The sequence below is a fragment of the Chaetura pelagica genome, unplaced genomic scaffold (genome assembly GCF_000747805.2).
Source record: "Chaetura pelagica isolate M959 unplaced genomic scaffold, ChaPel_1.0 scaffold115, whole genome shotgun sequence".
NCBI classification, from domain to species: Eukaryota; Metazoa; Chordata; class Aves; order Apodiformes; family Apodidae; genus Chaetura; species Chaetura pelagica.
In genome coordinates this window covers 2,866,088-2,890,690 of record NW_009953761.1, presented here as the reverse complement: position 1 = coordinate 2,890,690, position 24,603 = coordinate 2,866,088, and the positions used below count along the sequence as shown (strand labels likewise).

The window sequence follows — 24,603 nt, the reverse complement described above, 5'->3', positions numbered from 1 at the left end:
AATTTATATTTACAGTTTTATTTAGCAGAGTTAAAGAGCAAACAATTTTAACACTGTTGTTTAAAAGTGTTTTACCCCAAAGTTGCCAAGATGTAATAAGTTATTGAACAGAAATATGGGGCGTAAGGCAATAACCCTGACCAGCCCATTACAGATCACCCTATCCCCAAAGAGCAGAGCTGATAAAGGTGGTAGAAAATTTAGACTGATTGACTCAATTTCCAAACATTAGACAGAGATGATAAAAACAGGGCTCCACTCCGAAGAATATCTTTAACATCTGCAGAGGAAGGAATTTCTAAAGCACGCAAAATATAAGGACAAATTCCTGTTTCCAAGGGAACATTCAGTGCTTTGAATCCAAGAATGCTATGTCCATACACAGTGGTCAGTACATGACTATGGCAACACATAGATGGTAAAAGATTAAGAATAGGATTAGAATTTTTTCCATTCCACATCATCAGGAGGGTTTACTTCTACCTTCCTTTTACCAACATCAGACCAGTTGGTGCTCAGAACTGTGCCTCCAGACTCCATCTGCAACATAAGAGAAAGCTTGTTTAGCTTGCTAGAGGGACCCTAGTAATATGAAAACTACAACTCTTAGAGCAGATTAAGAAATTCTGAAGAATGGTGAAGAATTTAAGCTTCATGTGGCAAGATGTTACACAGGAATTCTGTGTACATAAAAAACAATATTTGACAAAGCCATCATTAAATAATCTTCAGCCCAACAGTGCTTTTATCAGTACTGGACACAATGGGATGTTGCTTCATTAACAAGAAGTTTTTGAAGGGTCAGTCACATTCTTGTCTCTGAGGACTTCAAACTGAAGAACTAGATATAAACAACTAAGAGGAATTTGATCCTTTTTACCCATAACAAGTCTTCAAACTCCCTAAGTACCAAAAACTGCATTCCCTTGGATAACACTGATGGAAACAAAGAGACCGGTGACAAAGCACAACCTTGGACTTAAGAGTCACATTCATTAGTGTACATATTGTACAACTACATTGTAGCTTTCAGCAAGACTTGTCCTACCAGTATCTCTACTAGAACTACTGCCATTCCTTATAAGCCCAAGGTTCTAGTAGCTAGAGGCCTCCTAATTCACACCCAGTTTAGTAAATTGTGTCAGTGTTCAAAAGTTATTCATTTGTTCAGAGAAAGAGTGAAGACTTACAAATGACTTGTTCATGGCACGTTTCACTTCATCTGTACCATCTGAATAAATTTGCTGGAAGAGTTTATTTAAAGCAGCATCTCCTTCTAACTTCTCATTCTTCTCCTCTTCCTTGATTTCAACTACCAGCTTGTCCCAGTTCCTCGTATAGTGAGAGGATGATGGATATAAGTGCTGGGTATCTGAAAACAGAACTGTTAGTTAACTAAGATCTTCTCACAACTTCTAGAGCAGCAGAGGACACATAGACATATATATATCCAATGAATCAGAGATTATAATGGAACAGGAATATGAAAATGCAAATGGCTTCCTCTTTATGGATCCAAGCATTGCAGTAAAAAAACATACAGGAAGCTAAGAAGCAACTGCCAAAGTTGACATTGCAGTAAACAGTTACATAATGTAGTTATCCAACAAAAAATGGTGGATAACAGCAACACAAATAATTGAAGTTAAAACAAGGCAGGATACACTGGCTGACAGTAAGAAAAAAAGAAGCCAACAGACTAGAACAACAGGAAAATTTGAGCTACATATCTTCAATAAATAAATAAGGAAATTCAAATTCTCTTGAAGACATAATTGTTAATCTATTTGAAAAATTCCAAAAGTATTGCATTCCAAGAGTGATGGAATTCTTAAGTAAACAATACTTAATGATTTAAGCAACAATAGAGGCATAATGGCAGGTTTTTATAATGGTTGGACTCCATGATCTTAAAGGTTTTTTCCAACCAGAACGATTCTATTATTACCATACCTAGAACTGCAAAACAGTGACCAAAAGAGACAGACAGAGAGCCCCAAAAGACTTTATTCAACACAAAAAAGTAGTAACTGCAAGTAACTTCATACAAATGGATATTTAATACTTAATAGTTCAGAAAACAAACCTGGTGTAAATTGCTTTAACTTAGAAGAATCTCCCTGGCCCTCCAGCTTTTCCCATCTTACAGCCTCTGGCTTTTTCATTTTTATTTCAACCTGCAAAACAAAAGACAAAGAAAAGTAATCTTGATGGCAAAGAGTTCCGCCAAATTGTTTGAAAGTAGCTGGATCCTGTAGCAGCAAGAATATAAATACATTTGTTTTTAGAAACAGTCTCTGAAGTGAAGCCTGTATTTTACTAAAAATTATCTACCTTACAAGATGAAGGTGCATAACTTCAGGTCACACATCAACTAAGCTCTTAAGCATCTGCGTAGCTCTTGTATCAGACATTTACCATTTTGTTTAGTACCACCTCAATTTCTTTTGCTTTCCATTCACTTGATTCTTTCTGTAAATTATATAGTATCACAAAAGTAAGGATCAGTCCCAATGTCTCTACGCTGCCAGGCACCAGGGTATTATCTTTCAAGCACCCCATTCTTGCCAGTCAGCTCTATTAAGTCTGAAGGCCTGCAAAATTCAACTTTATCTAGGTTTACATTTCATCCACCAAAAAATTTCCTATTAGACGCGTAGTACAAAAACCAGAGAAACACCCTGGGACTATGGCTTCACTAAGGGCAAGTCATGCCTGACCAGTTTGGTGGCCTTCTAAACAAGGCTACAGAGATGATGGATGTGGCAGAGCAACTAATGTCATCTACCTGGATTTGTGCAAAGCATTTGACACTGTCCCACATGACATCCTGGTCTCCAAACTGACAAGGCATGGATTTGACAGATGGACCACTCGGTGGATAATAAATTGGCTGGATGGTCACACCCAGAGAGTTGTGATCAATGGCTCAAAGTCCAAATGGAGGCAGGTGATGAGTGGTGTCACCCAGGGGTCAGTATTGGGACCAGTGCTGTTCAACATCTTGGTTGGAGACACGGACAGTGGGATTGAGTGTATCCTCAGCAAGTTTGCTGGTGATACCAAGCTGTGTGGTGTGGTTGACACCCTACAAGGAAGGGAGGCCATCCAGAGGGACCTTGACAGGCTGGAGAGGTGGGCCAATGACAACCTCATGAAGTTCAACAAGGCCAAGTACAGGGTCCTGCACCTGGTTGGCACAACCCCAGGCACAAATAGAGGCTAGAGGAAGAATGGCTGGAGAGCAGTCCTGAGGAGAAGGACTTGGGGGTGGTAGTTGAGAAGGCTGACATGAGCCACCAGTGTGTGCTGGAGCCCAGAGAGCAACTGCATCCTGGGCTGCATCAAAAGAAGTATGGCCAGCTGGGCCAGGGCGGTGATTCTGCCCCTCTACTCTGCTCTGGTGAGACCCCACCTAGAGTAATGTGTACAGTTCTGGTGCCCTCAGCACAAGAAAGATAAAGACCTGTTGGAAAGGGTCCAGAGAAGGGCCACCAAGATGATCAGAGGCCTGGAGCACCTCTGCCATGAAGACAGGTTGAGAGAGTTGGGCTGTTCAGCCTAGACAAAAGAAGGCTCTGGAGAGACCTTAGAGCAGCCTTCCAGTACTTGAAGGGGCTACAGGAAAGCTGGGGAGGGGCTTTTCGCCAGAGAAGATGGTGATAGGACAAGGGATAATGGTTTTAAACTCAGAGAGGGGAGATTTAGGTCAGATCTTAGGAACAAATTCTTCACTATAAGGGTGGTGAGGAACAGGAATGGGTTGCCCCGGAGGCTGTTGATGCCCCATCCCTGGAGGTTTTTAAGGCCAGGTTGGACGAGGTTTTGTGCAGCCTGTCTAGTGGTAGGGTTCCCTGCTCATGGCAGGGGGGTTGGAACTTGATCTTTAAGATCCCTTCCAGCCTTAATGATTCTATGATTCTATGCAGATCTTCCCACTGGAAACATTCAGATGCTGTATGCATTTGGTCAAATGAACACACATTGCTACAGAGAAAACTGTCAAGAAGCAATTGACAAAACTGGCAATTAAAAATTGATACAGTTGCAATTATCATAGGAGAAACAAAATTAAATGCCATACATGTCATGCCCCATTCACAACTACACATAATCCCTTTAGCCAACCACACTGAAAAGTTTTTTTCAGAATTAACCTTAACCTTTCACTACAGGGTTACAAAGTTGCAAAAGAATATGTGCAAAACAGGAACTTCATAATATCACTCCAAATGACAAATTCACTTAAAAACATCACAAAGTTCAGTTCTTGCTAAACTTCAGCAGTTCCTTATTTGTGAAGGGCTCAGCAGAAGCACATTCTTAGTTCTACCTAAAGCCACTGTAACCTGGGGATCCCTACAGACCCAAGAACAAAGGCACGACTGTAAAAGCTAACCCTAGAAATCCTAATGGCAAGCTCCTTTCACAGCTTCACGGTGGTCTGAAATTTGAACTTTATTGAATAAATTCTTCAAATCAGTCACTGGTAAGCAACAAAATACCTTATAAAATTAAAGAAATTAGCTCATTTAAGGTTCAAAGCTTCTATGTGCAACCATGCTGCATTTTAGGAATCAGAATATTCAATTATGATTGCCTCAGTTGCTTCCCCCCACCCCTCTTCCCCTGGGGAAGTTACCATTTCCTTAGATGAGTTTGAATACTTATTTTCCACCATTAACTTGTACTATCTGAGAGCAACAAAAATATTTTTAAGACATGAGTTATGGAATTCCCTTCAAGGCAGGGGAGAGTTTCAGTAGGTTTTAAATCCAGTACCCACAGGTATTTGACTTCCCACTCCCCATGTCTTTTGGATTTCCACTGTTTTTAGCAACTTTACAAGTCACAAATTCTGCATCAGGGTGTCAGCTTCTAAAATAGTGAAAGTCACGAAACCAGAAATAACCAAATAAAAATAAAATACCATATTAATCTAGTTGCTCAATCTACTGTCCCTAAAGAAGGCCTTTATTCCAGAGCTTAATATTGAAATCTGAGAGGATGCAGAGATTTCTGTTTGCAGAAGATGCATTCAAACTGTGAAAACTTCTTCAGCAAAACTAAGTCAGTCAGTAGTAGTAGAAGTTCCTTCACTGGACTCTTCTAAAACATTCTGAAAACTACAACCTTAAAGTTAAAAACATAACACCTACAGTCATAAATCAAATGTTCTGCGATTAGCTTAAAGAAGCTAAAATATTTGTTGATGTACATGTAAGACAAACAAGTAGTTCCACCAGTGCCAGAACTAGCAGGTTGCTTTTTTCCCCAATGAATTTGGATCTCCTGAGTCAAACATTTAAGTTAATTAACCACTTACAAAGGCACTAATTAGTTACAAGTGAAACGCTGAGTATTACTTTAAAAAAACCTTGTCTCTCCCTTGCTTCCTATCTAACTCTTCTCAACCTGAGGAAACTATTATCAAGTCAGCTTCACGTTTAAGTAGATGTCATTTTTAAGATTTTATACTCTGCTTTTTAGTGCATTCCCTCACATTCTATTAAAAAAAATAAAACAAAAGAAAGATTAAGTGCTCAACCCTATGCCTCTTCAGTTTTTCTTCTGTTTGTTTCTTCCTTCTCTATCTCCTCTTACACTTCAGGCTTTTCGGTATCTTGCAGTATCTCAAATACAGACTATTTAATTCATACGAAAAATTACCTCTAATGCAAAACAATGCTAGATTTGAACTACTAAACATGGACCTTTTTCTTCTCAGAATACAACTCTCCCCCCCAAAAAAAAACCTTACAAAGACTTTTGGCTATTCTTCAGAGTACTCCGTCCATGCATAAAAAGGAGAAAAAAAAAAGATCTTTACTTTTACTGCTCCAGTAAACACTCTCTCCTTTTAAAATCTGCTAGTTCTTACACTTTCCTCTCTGGAACTGTTCCTAAGCTGCTGCTACACACGACAAACATCCTCAAGGAAAAGAAAATGCCACAAACTAATTCCCAGAGTAAGATGCAGATTTCTCAACTCTAAACCATTTCAACTCTGCCAAGCTAGAAGTACAGACAGCTGAAAAACAGAAAGTATTTATGACATGATTAAAACTCTACTCCCATCTACTCCGTCCACTTCCATTGAAGTTACTCATTAGGCAAAGTGGCAGGCAGCAGGAAAACTAGGGAAATCATTAGCTGGTTACCATTATACAACCACATTTTCCAAAAATATAAAGCTATATAGTTCTGTTTGTGAAGGCACATATTTCTTCAGCTTGAGAGCTTCATTTGATCTAAGGAGAAACAACTTTTTGAGTCCCAATTACGTGCTGCATTTTAATGACCATACTGATAGCTATCATGCAGACAAGTAACACAGAAGTATGGACATTTGTGTTGTATCTAACACACAAATACTGTTAGCTTTTTCCTCTCCTTTGAAAAAAATTCAGCAGTCAGGCAAGAGAAATACATCAACACTTCACCAACTACTTTGATTTAACATTCATATTTCATAAAATGTGTGCCTTGTGCCAACTTTAGAATAAAAGACAGGAAAATTTCATTGCAAATTAAATGTTTTGCATGCCTCTTAAGGACAAGTCTAATTCCTCAGCCTCTCCTTGTAGCTGTGCAGACAACTGACCATCTTTTAGGGCTCAACTAGGACACAGTACTCCAGATGTATGAAAAGCTTCAAAGCAGAAATCCTCGAATCACATTAGGAGTTGGAAGGGACCTCTGAATATCGAGTTCAACGCCCCTGTCAGAGCAGGAACACCTAGGGCAGATCACACAGGAACGTGTCCAGATGGGTCTTGAAAGTCTTCAGAGAAGGGAGACTCTACAACCTCTCTGGGCAGCCTGTTCCAGTGCTCTATCACCCTCACAGTAAACAAGTTTTTCCTCATGTTGAAGTGGAACTTCCTGTGTTGTAACTTGGTGCGGTTTCCCCTCATCCCATTACAGAGCACCACTGAAAAGAGATTGGCCCATTCCTGACATCCACCCTTCAGATATTTGTAGGCATTATTTAAAGTCCCCTCTTAGTCTTCTTTTCTCAAGACTAAACAGTCCCAGGTCTCTCAGCCTTTCCGCATAAGACAGGTGTTCCAGTCCCTTCATCATCCTTGTTGCTTCTGTTGGACTCTTTCCAGCATATTGAGCATATCTTGAACTGTAAGTTCAAGAGTGAGTGAATAATAAGTGAATAATTCACTTTCTGTAGTAATTTTTTTTAAGTTCCTGGTATTTTGGGTTCAAAGTGAGGAAAGCAAAAAGGAAAAGAAACATAGAATTTTGACAGAGTAATTAATGCACTACTTGTTTGAAATACTGCCTTGACAGAAACTGAGAAGAGGGTCAAATGAATCAATTGTCTAGAAAAAACCCAACACATATGCAGTGAAAGGATACAGAGAAGTTTCTACTCATAGAATTTTCTGGTCATAAAAGTAATAACTTTTTAAAAACTTATCAGAGATGTAGACAGACAAGTATATCTGCTGCTTAATCTAAGTGCTACCTATCAGGAAAGGTGCCATAGAGTTACCTTCAGAAGCTATTATGAGCTGCTTCATTGGTAGTGTAAGAACACAAATAATCTTTACTTCTTAGTTGACTGGCATAAGAGAGCATTTAATCTAGTTTTAAGAAAGAATTTCTGCCCTTAGTTACAGATAAACACAACATTAGTTAGTCAAGATTAATTTTCTAAGTCAAAGCTTATGTTAAAAAGCCCAAACCTATGGTGAACTAGATTTCACTGAACTTACTTTCTGGGACTTTGACAGTTTAACTGAGAAACATTAAAATGGAAAGAACTCTTATCTTTCTCCTCAAAAGAAGTCACAAGATTTTTTTTTATTATTTTTTTTTTAATTCCACCATGTTTTATATTTTACAGTCCACGCTAAGGGGAAGTTCATTTACCACTGGTAAATTTGTGTCAAGCTCTGATCAGATGGATGAAAGAAATCAGAACTGGCAAAGCTTAAGAAGAAGTTCAGCCATTAATTTTATGATGCATTAAAAATACCCTTTAAAATTCTGATGGTTTGCTATGTCAAAAACATGAAAATGAGAATTCAGGGATTCCACTACTTAGTTATTTACTGAACTACTGACTGCCTTGTCCAAGTTGTAAATTTTAGTGTTTAGAGTTGTCATTTTGCAATCATCTCATGTATTTTGTAACCTAAATTTAAGGGTAGGATAAAATAACACTATCTTCTAAAAATATATTACCTATTCAAACTTACATCTAAAATCACATGCACATTCAGTTTTGGTACCCTAGTTATTCAGAGACCTTTTATAAATTGCTTATAATCTGAATTCCAGGATCTCTGGTCCATAATTTTAAACAATATGAGATAAAAAATAACTCTACAGTATTATTGCAATCTACAATTAAGGAATTTATTCTGTAGCAAATGTATTGCAAGAGAAGTGATTTAGCATGCAATTTCAGTTTCTTTGCCAGTTATATATTATGGAGAACAGAATGCAAAAAGGTTAGAGTTTCCACCTCAATATTACATAGCAATCCCTTATTAAAATTTTGAATTTTAGAGAATGAGCTAGTCATACAGAGGTATGCCACTGCAACCTCGATGCAAATCATCACTATTCCAATAGTTCTAAATCCATCTTCTCTCAAGACAGAGAAACCCCCTTACATATAGTTCTGCTTTATGTATTTATATAAGGCATGGGTACATTGACTTATATCCTTATTTAAAATACAATTCTCAGAGTATTAACAAGTTTAAATCTGCCTCACACCTAACTGCACCCATAAAGAGAAAAAAAAAAAAAAAAGAAAAAACATTTTGAGCCAAGTAAATATCATGCTAATAATTGGGAAGGTTTCTTTATGGTCTAGCCAGGAAATTTCTCCAACTAGCTCTGCCTAAGGGATGCAAGAAATTTCAGAAAAGTATCCAACTCATATATTAAATATTAATTAATAATTTACAGAAACACTCAAGAATATATCTGAGATATGAACCTGCATGAAAACCTCATAGAGAAAACGAGGATTGAGAGCAGGGAAGCTATTTTATGAAAACATCCAAAATAACACAGGACCTTTTAAGGATTGGACTACAACAGTAAGAACTCCACTTAAAATAAATCTGTTCCTCTGATTATCTATTTGTGCATATTTGCGTATGAATAGAAACTCTGATCACAGTCCAAGAGTGCGTGAAACAGCCTCACTCTCTGCCTTTTGCCTTACACATTTAGCAACAGGCATTGGTGTGCTTTTCCAGTAAGCACGGAGCATTTCAGAGTTTGCAAGGCAAAATGTTGGTTTGAGAAAAAGAAACATTTCACTGATGCACACTACCATATTCTTGGCACGAAGCTGCTAAGACTGTGCTTCTACCTCAGACATCTCTATTAAGTAACAAATGTCAACTGTAAAAGAGGCTGAGGATTTCTAACAACTTTCCTGTTTGCAGCACAACTTTGATCTCCAATTAAAGGACAGTTCTGCAGTAAAAAAACACTTTTTCAAATGGCTCTAAATTGCTGCAAGTCAGTGCTTTCAAAAAGCCCAGACGACTAAAAACTGAATGTTCAAAGTAATTGTCCTTAAACTGTTTGTAGATGCAAGAGCAGAAAGGAATAAAATGAGAAAGCACCATCTCAAGTTTCCTTCACGTTCATAAGCATATGTACTAAAAGCACATACTCGTCCTCAGTCTCCTTTACAAGGTCCAAGGACCAGAAAACCAGGAGCATGATCTAGTACACAACAGCAGATCTAGAGAAACTGCTCACGTTACACAGGTTTCCAACAAAACATGGCAAAATGATCCCTGGAATCCCAAACATTCTGCCTGATAGACTGAACAGAAAGCAAAGCTGACAGTGCACAAAGAACTATTTCAGAACATCAGAAATCCTTACACAGTTTGTGCATTTCTATTTTCCTGCTCTATTTTCTGGACAGAAACAGATCACCTAGTTTTGTCTTAAGCATATTGAGCCAGTAATTTGAAGGTTTTATGTTTTTTTTCCTTTTTTGAAGAGAGCTCGATGATCCTATGCTTACTGAGCTACATGACAAATGCATGCATGCAACTACCAAAGACCAAACTTGATCCAGCCTTTACATTCTGGCTCCCTCTTCTGGAAAGAAGAGGCCAAGTAGCACAAATAAAGGGTACCTTGCTCTTGTGAAAATGCTGAACGCAACGTGGCACAGTTTTTCCCCCACTTCACCTCACATCTGAACACCACTGAGGATGACCACCACAATACACAAAACCCTACCTACTGTGTGCGAAGTTATGCTACATACAAAGAGCCGATCAGCTTCTATTTGTACGACAAACGTCAAATTTATGTATGGTGCTTTTTGGAGCTGCTGTTACTTTTTGCTTGACCAGATTACTATACACACCTTTGACAGATGAGGAGTATAAACAATAATGTCACTTGATTCCGTTATGCTAGTTATGATCTACCAACTATGCTGTTCAAGTAGAGGAAATAAATGCTATGCACATACAGCACAGGACTCAAACCAGTTGTATTCAGCATTTTCTCACATGAACTTTAAGTTAATGCCTTAGTTCATCTGGAATACAAGCTGAACAACACAGGGTAATTCCAAGTAACTTGTGACTAAATGTGAACAGGAGCCATAACCAACTCAAAGCTGAATTTGGAAGCAGAGATATCTACTAAACAGCAAATAAACTTTTGAGTTGGTAAGAAAATGGCTCCAAGCAGTAATAACTACAACCATTATTAAGGGAGTCTGCATCATGTTTAAATCTGCTGACAATTAGACAATATACAATACTAGGATGCATAAAGATTTTTTCTCAAAACTGGACTTCACCCACACATCGTGCTGTTCTTGAGTTGGCATTAACTGTTTTATCTCTTCTAGCTCACAGCCTGAAGCCAAAAGTCTGCAGATAATGAACACTAATTTATTACTGCTTATACAGAAACCATTCAAACCCCTCAAAGCACCTATCTATGCTACCTCTGTACCATTTGCTATTCCAAACAGATACTTTGTATGTCAGAGATACACACAGTATGGCTCTATTGAAAGGTATAATATCTATTTTATTGCCAGGAAAGAAACAATTCTTAAGGTACAAATTACACTTTTCACCACTGTTCACATCTCCTGAAAGAACCAATCCCAGAGTTTGTAAGTTCTGTCTGCTCTTTGCAGTTATTTTTGTAATTGCAGAATTACAGATTCTATTAAGGCTATTTCCTCCTCCTGAATTTTCATTTTTACCTTTATTCCTTTGCATCTATCAAGATACACTGAATTTTAAGCAGCACTGAGAAATCCCCCTCCAGCTTGTCTGTTCTACCAAAACAGGCAGGATTCTTCTGCTGTCAGTTCCATTGTTTGATCCTCTATCCATTACATTTATTAGTTTTATTAAGTTCACAGGAAATACAAACTATCCCCCACATAACCTGTCCACACATTCCATTCTGTTTACTCACATATTTCCTCACATAATTGGCAAAGACAGACCAAACTCTGTTGCCCAGTCAAGACTACATGTTAATGGCAACATAGCTCGCACGTGTAAAGCTGCAATACAAAATAAAGCATTATGAACACACGCAGTTATTATCTGAAATTACTGATAAATAGGAACAGATCTGTTCCTATCCCACGAAAACACCATTTCTTTAGCAGCACATAGTAAAAAGTTCACATAATTAGGAAGATAGTGAGACTAGGTCTTTCTTATCAATTCCTTATAAAAGAACTTCATGTAAATTCATAAATGTGTTGAAAAGTTTTAAGTAATCAGACAGATTATTCAAAGTAATAACTGCCATTTTCCATACTGCTCATAAAAACAAAGCACATACATTAAACTTAAGGAAAGGAATCTGAATTTCTAGTACTCAGGCACTAAGGCCACACCATTCTGTTAAAGCGCTTAATGTTTTTCAAAGTAAAATATTCTAAACCTTTAAAGAAGTGTTTGCATGCATAAAGTATATGTGCTTCTATGCGTTTTTCTTCAGCCAGACTCCATCTGCTGGTCAGAACTGGAATTTAGCTGGGAATAATTTAAATTGTATTCCTTCACTGTGCCTACACAGATGTCCTTACACTATTCTTTTCTGCAAGAGGAAGAACGTGTTCAAGCACAGACTTCTGCTGTAACAACACTTTCTGTGATCTCTCTTACCCATTCTGTCTCAAAATATTCTCTCATATAGGAAAAGTAACATTTGGAAACAAAAGCAAAATATTTACAAATACACTTATGGAACATAACTATAGTTTTCACACTACTGTAGGAACCTTCATATAAACAAGATTCTAGACTACTAGAGATTATTCCAGAGATTAACCCAGGCTAGAAATGGTAGTTTAGAAAGACAAGGTCAAGTTTATTTCAACCATGCCCAAGAGCATGGAGGTGCTTTGTGAAAGTAATGGTAAAGTTCCAAGGCAAATGAAAAGCGTAACACAAGCTAGATATGAATATAAAGCAAACACAACCTCACAGTTACTTCTCTAGATAAGGTCTGTGCCCATTCCACACAAATTTAGATAAATACTAATGGACTAGCAGGCTTTCTACATACTTTGAGCACTCTGCTCATGCCCCACAACCTAAGAGTTCACATGACTCAACACATAACCTGCCCATCTTCCTTAGGGCAAGGAGTGGAGAAAGGAGACCAACTTCCTATGACAATCCCCTCGTGTAATCTTGAATTCCCTCTTCACTGAAACGATGCAGAACTATAGGCACGTTTTCAAGAAGGGAACGGGTAAAATGGAACGTCAGAGTAAAAAGGTATTTCCAAAAGCTCTGCAGAGCCACTGCTGAAATACAAGGAAATAATCAACAATATATTCCTGATTCAGAGATTCAGGTTTGGCTCTATTTACAAAGTGTGTCTTTAACAGCCTTTGTCTTTCTATATGCTATACCCAACAATATATGCCACATCAGACCAGTTTCTTATTTTGCTATACATGTAATACAGAAAAAAACAAATAGTGAGACAAAAGCATACTCTCTCACACTGTGTGATTTTTAAGTATCTCCAAGCAAGTACTACTTCCAGGAACAGCAGGGAATACACCTTCTTGGAAAGCCAAGAACAGTTAACCGTCTGGCTAACCTTTACCAGCAAGAAAAGGTCATGAAATGGTAAAGAATTATTTCAACAACAAAGTTCTCAAAGTCTGACTTGCTTTTTCTTGGGCACACAAAGATTAACAATGCTTCATGAGGCTATATTGGCTCCTAGAAGTTTAGTAGAAAGGTGTTCATACTTTCCCAATACCTGACTTTTAAAAGTCAAGACCACAATCTCTCTACAGCAACAACTAAAAATATCCTCAACATATCTGTCATTTGCACTTCAGTTGCACAGAGACAGCAGAGCACAAACATTTTCAACATCAGGAAGAGTCAAAGAAGTAGTTTACAGTTTAAAAAGCTTACCTTTGTGGAAAGCACTTTAAAAGTACTTTGCTCGGGCACTATAGAATGAAGAAGAACAAGCTTTAAGTTGTAGTCTTCACCTGATGGAAGTCTCACTGATGCATTCATCTATTAAGAATCAAAAACATATCTCTGGTCATCTTTGAGAGCAGTTTTCCAAGTGAAGGACTGTCATTTGGCACCAAGATTAAGCAATTAAATTAATGACCCTTCACTAGGGCACTTAAAGCATCAGGCATGAGAATTTCAGACTACACCATTACATTACTGCATTATTAAAAAAGGTGTTTCTAAAGTACACTAGAAAGTGAACAGGAGATTTCAGTTCTTAGCAAGTACTCAAAAAGCCTATTATCTTGTCAGCTTGATCTGCATTCTTTGGGGAAAGAATTATATGGCAAATGAAGTATCAACACATTAATAATGGAACACGAAAACAGTCTGCAACTTCCCTTTTAATACATACAAACTATGTGGCAAGTGCTCACACAATTTTAACAGTCTAAACCAGAAGATAACAACCAAGTACTTCTGGTAGTTTGTGAAGCAGCAACTTAGTTGAGAATAAGAACCTAACTAATATTCTCAGCTAAATAAAACATTAACATCATCAGTACCACATATGGTATCTGTATTTTGCTGCCATTAACAATTTTAGTAATGCCAAAACCAAGGAAAAACCCACCCACCCACCAACACTTACTCTTTTTCTCTAATTGTCCTAAAGCGAGACACTACTCATTCATACCTGTTTTTAGAATACCTTGCCTCTGACTATTCTTACTCCAGATGCATGCACAAACATTTTAAGTCCAGATCACTTCCTCCCTCACCCCTCCAAACATACAGGCAGATGTAAAACAGATGTTCCCGTTACAGCTTGTGTGTAAACCCTGTGGACACTGCTGTGGTAACAACTCCTGGTTCACCTGACTGAGCATATACATATCAACAGCAGATTTAAAAAAGCTGTACATAAAAAAAAATAAATCAGACACAAGACCTCTTGTACCCTTTTTTTTCATGCTATTGCAGCAGATGGCACTCACTGGTTTCAGTACTACATCTACAGAATCCAGAGATGCGTATTAGTAACAAAGACAAGTCACCTCTTTCTCCGAGAACTGCACACAGACACCATCTTTCTGGGCATTCTTGATCATTATAGTCACAATTACTTGAGATTCTGTTTGGTACCAGTCGTATCTAAAAACATTAAAAAGGAGAGGAAAAAACTGACTGCAAAGAGATGTACAGAACAATACTAAAACCTGGAACTGTACATTACATAGCTTTACGGGGAAGACATACACATCTAGGTTTCCTCCCCTTCCCCTAACATAGTACTTGCAGAACTGACAAGGTAAATAGTTGAAGAACAAAGAATCATCATAGTAAAATTAGGTAATTTTTTTATCGAATTCATAAAACTGTTTGGCTTCTATAAATTAAATGGCATCTTTTAGTTCAGGGTCTTTAAAAGTTTTTCAAAAGCATTACCTATACTAGGCACAATGGGGCAGTCTTTGAATTACGCTCAAACTGAAAACTAGACAGAAGCTGAAGCCAGAATCCTTACTCCATTCCCCACTTGCTGAGTGAAGCATAATATCCTGGAAGTACAATTTGGTCTGAACAGAGGACACTGATTCCGAAATATCTGACTTGAGACTGTCATGTTCTAAACTTGTCATTATTTTCCTTCTCCAATTCTCAAGTCAAAGAATAAAGTTGTATGTCAACTCTTTCAATTCTCACAGTAAAGCTAAAGTCAACTTACTTGATCTTTGGTGGCAGAGGTTGCTGCTCTGTGTTCTAGTATATTCCATTGGAAAGAAAATTACATTAGTGTAAGTGAAAATATACCATGAAGTACTTTTGAAAAACAAAAACAAGCTACATACTGATTGCTCCCCATTTCTTGATTTAAGTATGTGCATTACCATATAGATGAAGCTCTTCACTGTTCTAGCCATTTATGCTAGATGAAGAACTAAAAAAATCCAATTTACATTAAATATGACAGTCTGTAACTTACAATGTATTGGTCAGACATTTTATAAGTATACCTGAAAAACACGCAGTGGCCACGTTACTTCCTAGCAGTCACAAGCAAGTTAGTACTGACAAGGCAAGCTGGTTAATTTGTAGAATTAGGTCACAGACTGTAAGCAACCAAGTTAAAATTTATTTTAATGACTGTACAGTTATTGCGAGATTTGTAAGCCATTCCTAAGAGTTTTCAAATTTTGCAACCTTCGTCTCAAAAGAACACACGTTCAGAAGAGAAGTTAAATCCTTCAGAATTGCACACATAAAAAAGATTTTTAAAGCCTGAAAAAAGCCTTTAAGGAGCCAGTGAAGCCTAAAAGTATGCTCTAGCTTGAAGAAATCTGAAGAGTAAACATATTAAGGAAAGCACCTTACCAGTTCTGTCTGTGATGCTGCAGAAAGAAAAGAAGTTGCACTTTCAGAAAAAGACACTGAACTTAAAAGGCATGTACTTATTCTAGCTTTATTTCAGTTACTCCAAACGTTCTGCATTTATTCCAGTCTCAACAGCAGAAGGGTTAAAAACATATCTGTTCTACCTCTAGTATTTTGCTTTTATGGCACCCTACTTTTTACAGACTTCAAATCTGTATCTCATGCTAGTCAAACACAGCTGGGGAATGAGATGGCAATGTGGAAGAGAAATTCAGTTACATGACCTTAAATATACTGTAACAGTTGGATCTAAACTGTAACTCCAAATTTCCTCTTCTAAGTATTTTTTCCTAAAATATTTAAGAATACTTTTGAAAAAAAACCCAAACTTGCACTTTGCTTCTTCATAATGCATACTGCTAAAAAGAATCTTAAGTTGTAGTTAAGAAAACAGAAGGCAGAAGGTTTGGCCTTGGCTTTTTTTGGTTGTATAGTGGTTTTTTTGGTGGGTGGTTTTTTTGGGTTTTTTTGTTTATGTTTGTTGCTTTGTTTTTGTTTTCTGGAGAATCAGAGAACTGAGGTAATGGCTCAAAAAGGAAAAGACAGGGATGAATATTCAAGATAAAACAGAAAAACTGAGTTGAACCAGACAAAATACTGCAAAAATTAAGTATGTATTAAAGAAAAATGTCTATTACATCCTCTTGCCTTGAGACTGCAGAATAAATTGTCACTCAAGGTAAGTCTGCAAATAAGACCATGCAATTACCTAATTTCTCCAAATTATAAAGCTGGTGAAAAAGTACCATGAAGCAGAAATTTTTTTATTCAATACAATACAATGCAAAAAGGCTCTCCTCTACTCACTCACTCAGCGGGTTGACAAACTTTTATTACTTCTACTGCCCCCTTTTCTACTGTGCACCACAAAGTAGGGAGGAAGTCACAACAGGTGAAGACAAAAAAACTACATCAGTTATTGTGTTGTATCTCATTAAAAGCCACAGGTAGTTTAAGCATGGTGGATGAGTTCACTGTTGGGGGTGCCAGTTTGTAGAAAGGTATGAAAGGAAACTATACTCACACTCACTGAATATGCCTGGACTTTAAATAGATGATCCTCTGACACAGCTAATTATTAACATTAAAAACCCAATATTAATGTTCCTCTAAATCTGAAGTATAGAAGTGTTCTGGACATATACTTCAAGAGCAAATCGGAAAGATAAAGTTACTTTTTTAGAACAAAAATTCCTTTTGTTCTTAGTAACAGATAAGCTGTAAAACTTTGAAAAACATGATGGCTTCAAAGCAAAGGGCATATGAAATCCCTTATTGAGTAAATGTGGTTCTTCTTACCATTTAGTCTTTCTTCACATCTTTTAATCCAAATAGTAAAGGTATCATCTACATCTAGAAGATATCAAACACAGTATCATTAGAGCTCTTTGAGCACTACAAGTATTGCATAAAGAGCAATCCCTCACGACTGCCAACTGCAACAAGCTCACCCTATTTTAGTTTCCTAAAAATTACTGTTATTTCCTAGTATCTTCTTGCAACTTCTGTCATTCCAGGAAAACTTCAAGTATTTTTCTGTAACTCTTCTATTTAACTCTGTTTTATTTCAGTACCTTCAAATTTATTTATAGGGCAATAGATTTCATCTGAACTGACCCAAACACACAACTGCTTTCCAGTTTGCTCAACTTCTATATAACTGTTTGGAAAGCCAGAAGTACAGTTTTTACACATTTTTCCATTATTCTTAAAATTACTTTTTCACTTGGTCACATTCCTTCTCTCTACAAAAGCATCAGACTAGACTGTTCCAAGGACAACACAAAGTTGCACAGGTTTTCACAAATACCAAGTAACTTCTCCTGGTGGTTTCCCACAAACTCTACATACACATCTGAATCTTCAAGGATGTTAGAAATACACAGGTGCCAATTCCACTCTATGAATCAAAATCAAATAAAAGTTTAGCTAAGACCTTGATACTCTAGAAAGCAAGCTCCCCAGACAAAAATGAATTCACTAGAAATTTGCTCAATAGGTAGCAGTGTAATGACAGAGTAATCATCTTTTATCAACAAAACTCCCAGAAAAATCTTTCAGTCAGGAAAGTAAAAAAGCAGCAATGTGTGACATTGGGGATATATGGTGCTCAGCTCGAACAATTCCAGAGATAAACAGCGTATTCATAGACTCAGGGTGTCTGGTGTTTGTCTACCCACCAAGAAGGCCAATGGAATCCTGGGGTGCTGTGATATTCGGGATATATGGTGCTTGTCTCAAACAATCCAAGAGATGAACAGTGTGTTCAGACACTCAGGGTGACTGGTGTTTGTCTTGAGACATCTAAGGGTTAAGCAGGATTTATTGCTGGACTAAAGAGACATCTCAGCAACCAACCAAACAAGCCCCCACCATGTGACAACAATGTGGCAAACGCTGCAGGCAACTGTGAACCAGGGAGTTTGCTGTGGGATGTGCTGAGATTGGAGACAAAGAAACTCACAACTGGTGCCACAGCCAGCACTGAGCAAGGACATCCAGCAATAACCAGACCCTGAATTAATTGAGACTCAAAGACTGTGTTATGTAAATCACCAACTTGGCAGAAAAAGATATGGGTAATTGGACCAAAGGAATGCACAATGTGATAAATAATTTTGCTACACACGTGGAACTTGAACTCCTAAGTTTCCACTCATGAACCACTGCATCTTTCTCTACATTCCAGAACGTTTTATAATTTGAAAAAAAACAAACTTTTTTCAGTGCTCTTTAATTGCATTATCCTCCCAAAGAACTTAACAACTTCCTTTTAATAACTCCCTAGTTCAGAAAACCTAATTGTGCATTCACTTACTGAAAGTCTCCTAACTCTTAGAATGTAAGTACCAGCTAATATGTTTCTTTAAAGTTGACACATTCCATCTTTTCTAAATTCATTAAATAGTCAGAGAAAAAAAAACACAAAAACATAACACAAAAATTTGAGCTTAACTGTCCTAAATCCACATAACATACTGGAGAGTAGCAAATCACACCTCTTTTTCAATCAAATGCAAATTAATTTCAAAAATCGGTATGTCTAGTCTCACAGTTTAGTGAAAGAAACCTTTCTTCCTCATGTTATTTTATAAATAAAGAAACACTGCACATTCAACATCTCATCAAGCCCTATTTAGTTATCACCTGAGACCTGTCAGTCCCACCAGAAATGAGCACAGGTAGGAAGCTCACTGTTATTAGCATTCCTGATTAAGATTTAAACCAGCCCCTTATATCAGCAAGGAACAGAAACATGTAATAACATACTCTGACCCCATGTAGCAAAGAAACCACCCTTGCCGACAAAGAATTCCCCACCACAGCAATCCTCTCTGGGGCAAGAACAGCTAAAACCACCTCTTTATCACCTGCTTAGCAGTATGTGGCAATTTTTCCCTCTGCACTTTATTCATTTTGCACTAGCTGCATTGAACTGGAAGTTAACTGTTTTGCCAAAATGCTTATGCTCACAACTGTTTCCACCTGGGATCCATAAAACATTCCTCAGAACTGCAAAGGCAAATTCTCTTATTGACATAAACTTGCCAGCGAATCAGGTAACAGAAGAGAATCAACCAAAATCTGTATTCTTAAAAAAGGCCTTTGGGAGACTCCTCATATCACAGAGGGTTACAGAATTTTGTAATGAGATAGGAGAAGCACAGCAGAAACTATCTTCAGATGAATGAGTAATCAGGAAGGACCAGGAAGCTTCAAAAACGCTTCAACTGGGTAAGCAGCAAAATAATGACAGATTAAATTCAAACAGGTACAAGTCAAGCAATTCAACACAGGAAAAAGCTCTGCTGTATTTCAAGGACTCTGTATTAGGTAAGAGGATCCTGGTACTCAAAACTTTTAACTAAAAAGTTATCTGTAGCTCTGTGTGCTGTTGCACCCTACAACACAAGCAGGATGTGAGGTTAAACAGAATGAAAATAACAAGTGATGCTCTGGCCTGAGGAGATTTTTTGTATCATCTGTATTTTGAACAACTCCAACTGACAAACTAAAATGGTGACAAAATGCATGCACGGGAAAAACCTCAAATTGACAGTGGTCGTGGGGCAAGAATATATAAAAAATATATAGATTAAATTTAGGAGTGATGAATTTGGAGGTGTATGAAAAGATACCTATCAAGTAAGGAAAGCTACAGAAGTAGAAAGGAACCACCTCCTTTCATGGGAAGATACTAAATAAAGAACTTGGGTAGACTGGAAAGACACTCGTCTTTCCTGTGTACAGACTAGTGGAGATTACCTAATAATCCAAACTGAAAGAACTTTAGGAAAGGTCTTACATCTTAACTCTAATTCCAGAGCAGTTGCTGTAATTCCATCACACCTCCCTTTACCACTATTATCACTACCCCAACACTGCTCTGTCACTTCTACTGTCTTTGGCTCCAAGACCCTTTATTGGCCTATTTCAACACATTAATTCAGGGGAAAATAAATTTAAAATAGTAGCTTTCTGCAGGCTTACTGCACTGAAAAAAGAAGCTAAGCAAATACAAGAGTAGGAGGGAGAATGACTGCTTGGCAGTAAGCATAAATTAGTTTATACTCTCATGAAACTCCAGTTTTAGCTCAGAGGATCAGATCACTTATTTGAGAGAGGCAATGTAATTATATTTTTGCTAAATGTGTTATGTCCCAACCACTGTTAGCAGGTAAGAGAGCAAACCAGAAAGATCTGAGACCATAACAACGCGTATCACTTTAGTGCACTTTGCGCTGTGTAACCTTTCAAGGTGTTTTTCTTACAATGTCCTCCTGCTTTTTGGGAATGGCAGGAACAAGAGAGTTTTACTTAAAATAGGGGAGTGGAAGAAAGAGAAAGGAGTTGCCACCATCTTGCAATTGCTTTGTTTTATGCTTCCCCATGTCTCCTACCAATACTTTCTGTAATAAACTACTCATTTCCTGCTTCTAGGATAAAGTCAGGTTTTAAAAAAGCTCTAACTCTCCTCAACCTAAAAAGTGGCCAAGTCCAGCTGGGAAGCCAAGACTAAGAAAAAAATATAATAAATAAAAATTGTATTATAGAAATATAATAAATATTTTTATAATAAATTAAATTATATGTAATGTGAGTTAAATATCCATTTTGTCAGTTTGAATACCCATCAAGTTGCACACTCCTTCTAAAGACTGGCCTATCAAGTGGTTTAAGTAAGAAATTTCAGCTTTGTGTAAGGAGTCTGTTCTGTTCAGAAAACTTTCTGGGACACAGCCACACCATTGCCACCATTTAACTGTAAGACCTCCAGAAAGCATGACAAAGCTACCCATTTTATAAAGAAAAAAAATTAAACTTTTAAAAAATAATATACTACTTGCTAGTAACTTTGATATACACTTTTTTGCAGTTTTACACTTTCATGCAGTGATTGCACAAAACTTCCCAAAAAGCAGACATCTGAAGTCAGGCACCTAATATGTTAGCCTTTAAAACAATCTTTTTAAAATCCTTGGCTTTCACTTTCAACCAACACATTAAAAGCTTTTTCTCATTAGCAAAGGAGTACTCTGCAAAAAAGAAATGTTAATACTTACTGTCCAATCTCTGTCCCTCTCTGAAAGACTCTAAAGCAGACACATAGTTGTTGATATGATATTCACCTAACCTGACATAAAAAAAGAAAAACACAAGGAAAGAGTAATTACCTTTCAGTCTAACCCACATTCTTAACATCACAACCTCCTCAGTTCACACACTATATTTGTTAAAAATACTCCTGTAAGAATTTAAATCACTGAAGAGGTTTCTTTTTGAAATGGCGAGGATCTTAAGATAAACCACCCCAAATTCAACTGCTTCTTATAACACAGCTTTATCATGAATTGGTTACAAGCAGTATGGCATTAAATGCATTAATTCGTGGTGTTGCAAAAAGCTTGTGCAGACTCATAACCCAAATATTGGCATTGCCCTATAGATTATAACAAAGTACAACACAGGATACATACCCTTTTCTAAGGAGCGCTACAGCATTATTCGGGTTGAGCTCTAGGGACTTCTTTGCATCTGCAACTGCATCTGTTGGAAGTCGGTTTAAAGATGAGGAACACAATAATACCTTATAAAAAGCACTGAATGGTGAGTCTTTTAGTAGCAAAAATTTTAAGGTGTACTAGGATGCACACAGATCCCACAGCTGGAATGAAATGTAGCCACAACTGCTCCAGATGACCCCTCCATTCCGCTGTAGAGTTAGTTTTACCTAAGACGCAGGATGACTTTTGTTTAGTCAAATCCTCTACTTAGATCAAGTGTGAATCTGTTTGTTTTTTAATGGAAAGAAAAAATAGACCAAATCTTAAGTTATTCGGTTAAGTCCTTTTCCCAGGCACTACTCAGTTACCATATTCCTACCGTGACAGGACTCAGTCTCTACCAAAAACATAAGGATGCTTACAACACAAAGCTTAAGAAGTCTACTTAAAAAAAGCTGCCAAGATAATACTAGGCTAAAACTAAATGCAAATGGGACTGCAGAGTACCCAGTTGGGAAGTTTTGCAGAAACAAAACAAAGAAAACTATAAAATTATGCCCTAACCATAGAAGCAGCATATTAAGTTATAGATTACACTTTCTTATTACTGTATTTGTCTTCAGATTGAAGACATCTTTTGTAAAGAACATGTTAAAATACACTTTTAAGATTCTCAGTATTGTCTGAAGAAATTACCAGCATATTTCTGTAGAAGGATATGAGCATAAGCTCGCTGACAATAATATTCGGCATTGTCTGGATTCTTCTCCAAAGCTGTTGTCAGTTCCTGTATAGACACAAAAAAACCCCATGAAAAGACACCTCAGAAGTCCCCATAAAAAAACCCAGTACCAAAGTCTGTCAAAAATATCCTAACTGGCACGACTGTTAACCTGTTGCTCAGTCCTAATGCTCAAAGCTTAAACATCAGAGCGTTAAGTACAAGGAACTTGCCAATTATATCAAATTCTAGGAGCCTGTTTATTACTGAGGAGGAAACAGAACCTTCAAATGCCTTAAACATGAAGTCTAATACACAGATGACAGCCATGCTCTGCTAGCACCAGGAACTCCAGATTATGGGCATCAGCAATAGTTTCTTAGAACAAGCTTTTAGATATTGTCCTCACAAACACTTAAGTATGCTTTTTTATATGTTTCAACCTTAAAGGTCCTTACTATGCAACCAAGTTGCAAATCTATTTCTAACTGAATTGGGAAATTTCAGATCCCTCTGTGCTAAGAGTCTGCATGCACTAAAGGTGCTTTCAGTCTTCAGTAACCTGTTTTTTCAACTTAAAATGACCAAAAAACCAAAAGCTAGAGACTTCAAAACTTTATCAGACAGTATTTACACATGGATGATGATCTTTCAGCTGTATCACATCCAGGTGCAGAAAGCCAAAGCATGTTCTCCAGGAGTTAAAAGGAATCAAAAGTCCTGAGGACACAGTGCAGAAATGCCAGCCATGCCAACTGGACACAAGCCTAGTCAGGTGTGGAAGCACCATTTAAGTAGTATCACGTCCCAGGTTACATTTATTAAAGACATGAGCTAAAAGACCACACCTAAGATTATGCAAATGTGGTGCACTACCTGCAGACCCAAACTTCTCAGTCAGCAAAACAGTACACTGAAGTATGGAATTTAACAGTTCAGGGATTATCAAGCACAACCTGCCGACTCAACTTAAGTGCTTTTAAAAAAGGCTACACAAGTGACACTAGTATTACTGCACTGGGTATTAAATACTGCCTATAGAACATGTTACATGTTGTTTTGACACACCGAATGTACAAAGAACTGAAATGCAAACTGAAAAAACAAATCAACTATGTCAACACAGAAAAAAACCCAAACCCATGCTCTGATAGCATTCTTTAATACTTCAAAATTACCTTCTAGTGCTGAGGTTTTTTTCCTGATTGTTGGGTGTGTTTTTCCCCCCCACAATGACAAACTTACCTTTTAAAAAAATTAAATTAGTTTTACTATGCCAAATATATTTGTTTATTCCAATTTGCTTTTTTTTATATATCATTATCTTCTGCAAAACTTTTACAAGCTACAGCCTAAACCCCAAAGAATTCTAAGACCCAGCTTCACTGTTTTCTTTATGGAAAGAGAATTGAGTATCAAATTATGCTTCTGCCACCTACTCTCTTCAAGCAGAACTAACCATTTACATCCTCTGACCTTCCAAGTATGTTAAATAGATATACTTATCCACCCTCCAGTTCTGTCTTCTCATTAACCCTCTGCTTTAAGTAAAAATAACCTTTGAAAGTGCAATAATACACATTAACAGCTAAAATCATAAAACAGCCCAGGCTGGAAAGGACCTTGAAAGATCACCTGGTCCAACCTCTTGTGGAAAAGGCCCAGGTGAGGTTATCTAGCACCCTGTTCAACCATGTCTTGCAAACTTCCACTGTTGGGGACTCTACCACAACCATGAGGAGGCTGGTTCCGGGGAATGACTGTTCTAACCCTTAAAAAATGTTCTGGTCTCCACAAAATATAGAAAGAAGAAAAAAACCCAAACAAATAATGACAAAAAAACCAAAACCTAATAACAATATATTCCTCCACTAAGCTTAGGGCGTTTGTTTGTGGCGGTTTTTTTGTTGTGTTTTTTTTTTTTGCAAATCAATCGGTTACCCCACCTACCTACAGG

The 24,603-nt window shown here is 37.3% G+C and overlaps 1 protein-coding gene across 1 annotated transcript; it reads right to left on the bottom strand.

Moving 5' to 3' along the window:
• SUGT1 (SGT1, suppressor of G2 allele of SKP1 (S. cerevisiae)) lies at positions 1-22,976 on the bottom strand. The gene is made up of 12 exons (XM_010000876.1): positions 22,880-22,976; positions 22,622-22,747; positions 21,899-21,968; positions 21,485-21,555; positions 17,220-17,273; positions 15,861-15,877; positions 15,214-15,239; positions 14,543-14,639; positions 13,434-13,541; positions 2,087-2,177; positions 1,191-1,372; positions 1-540 (listed from the first exon to the last, which is right to left on the bottom strand). The coding sequence occupies exons 1-12, from the start codon at positions 22,974-22,976 to the stop codon at positions 439-441; spliced, it is 1,041 nt and encodes a 346-aa protein (XP_009999178.1). The 3' UTR covers positions 1-438.
• Between the last annotated feature and the right edge of the window lie 1,627 nt (positions 22,977-24,603).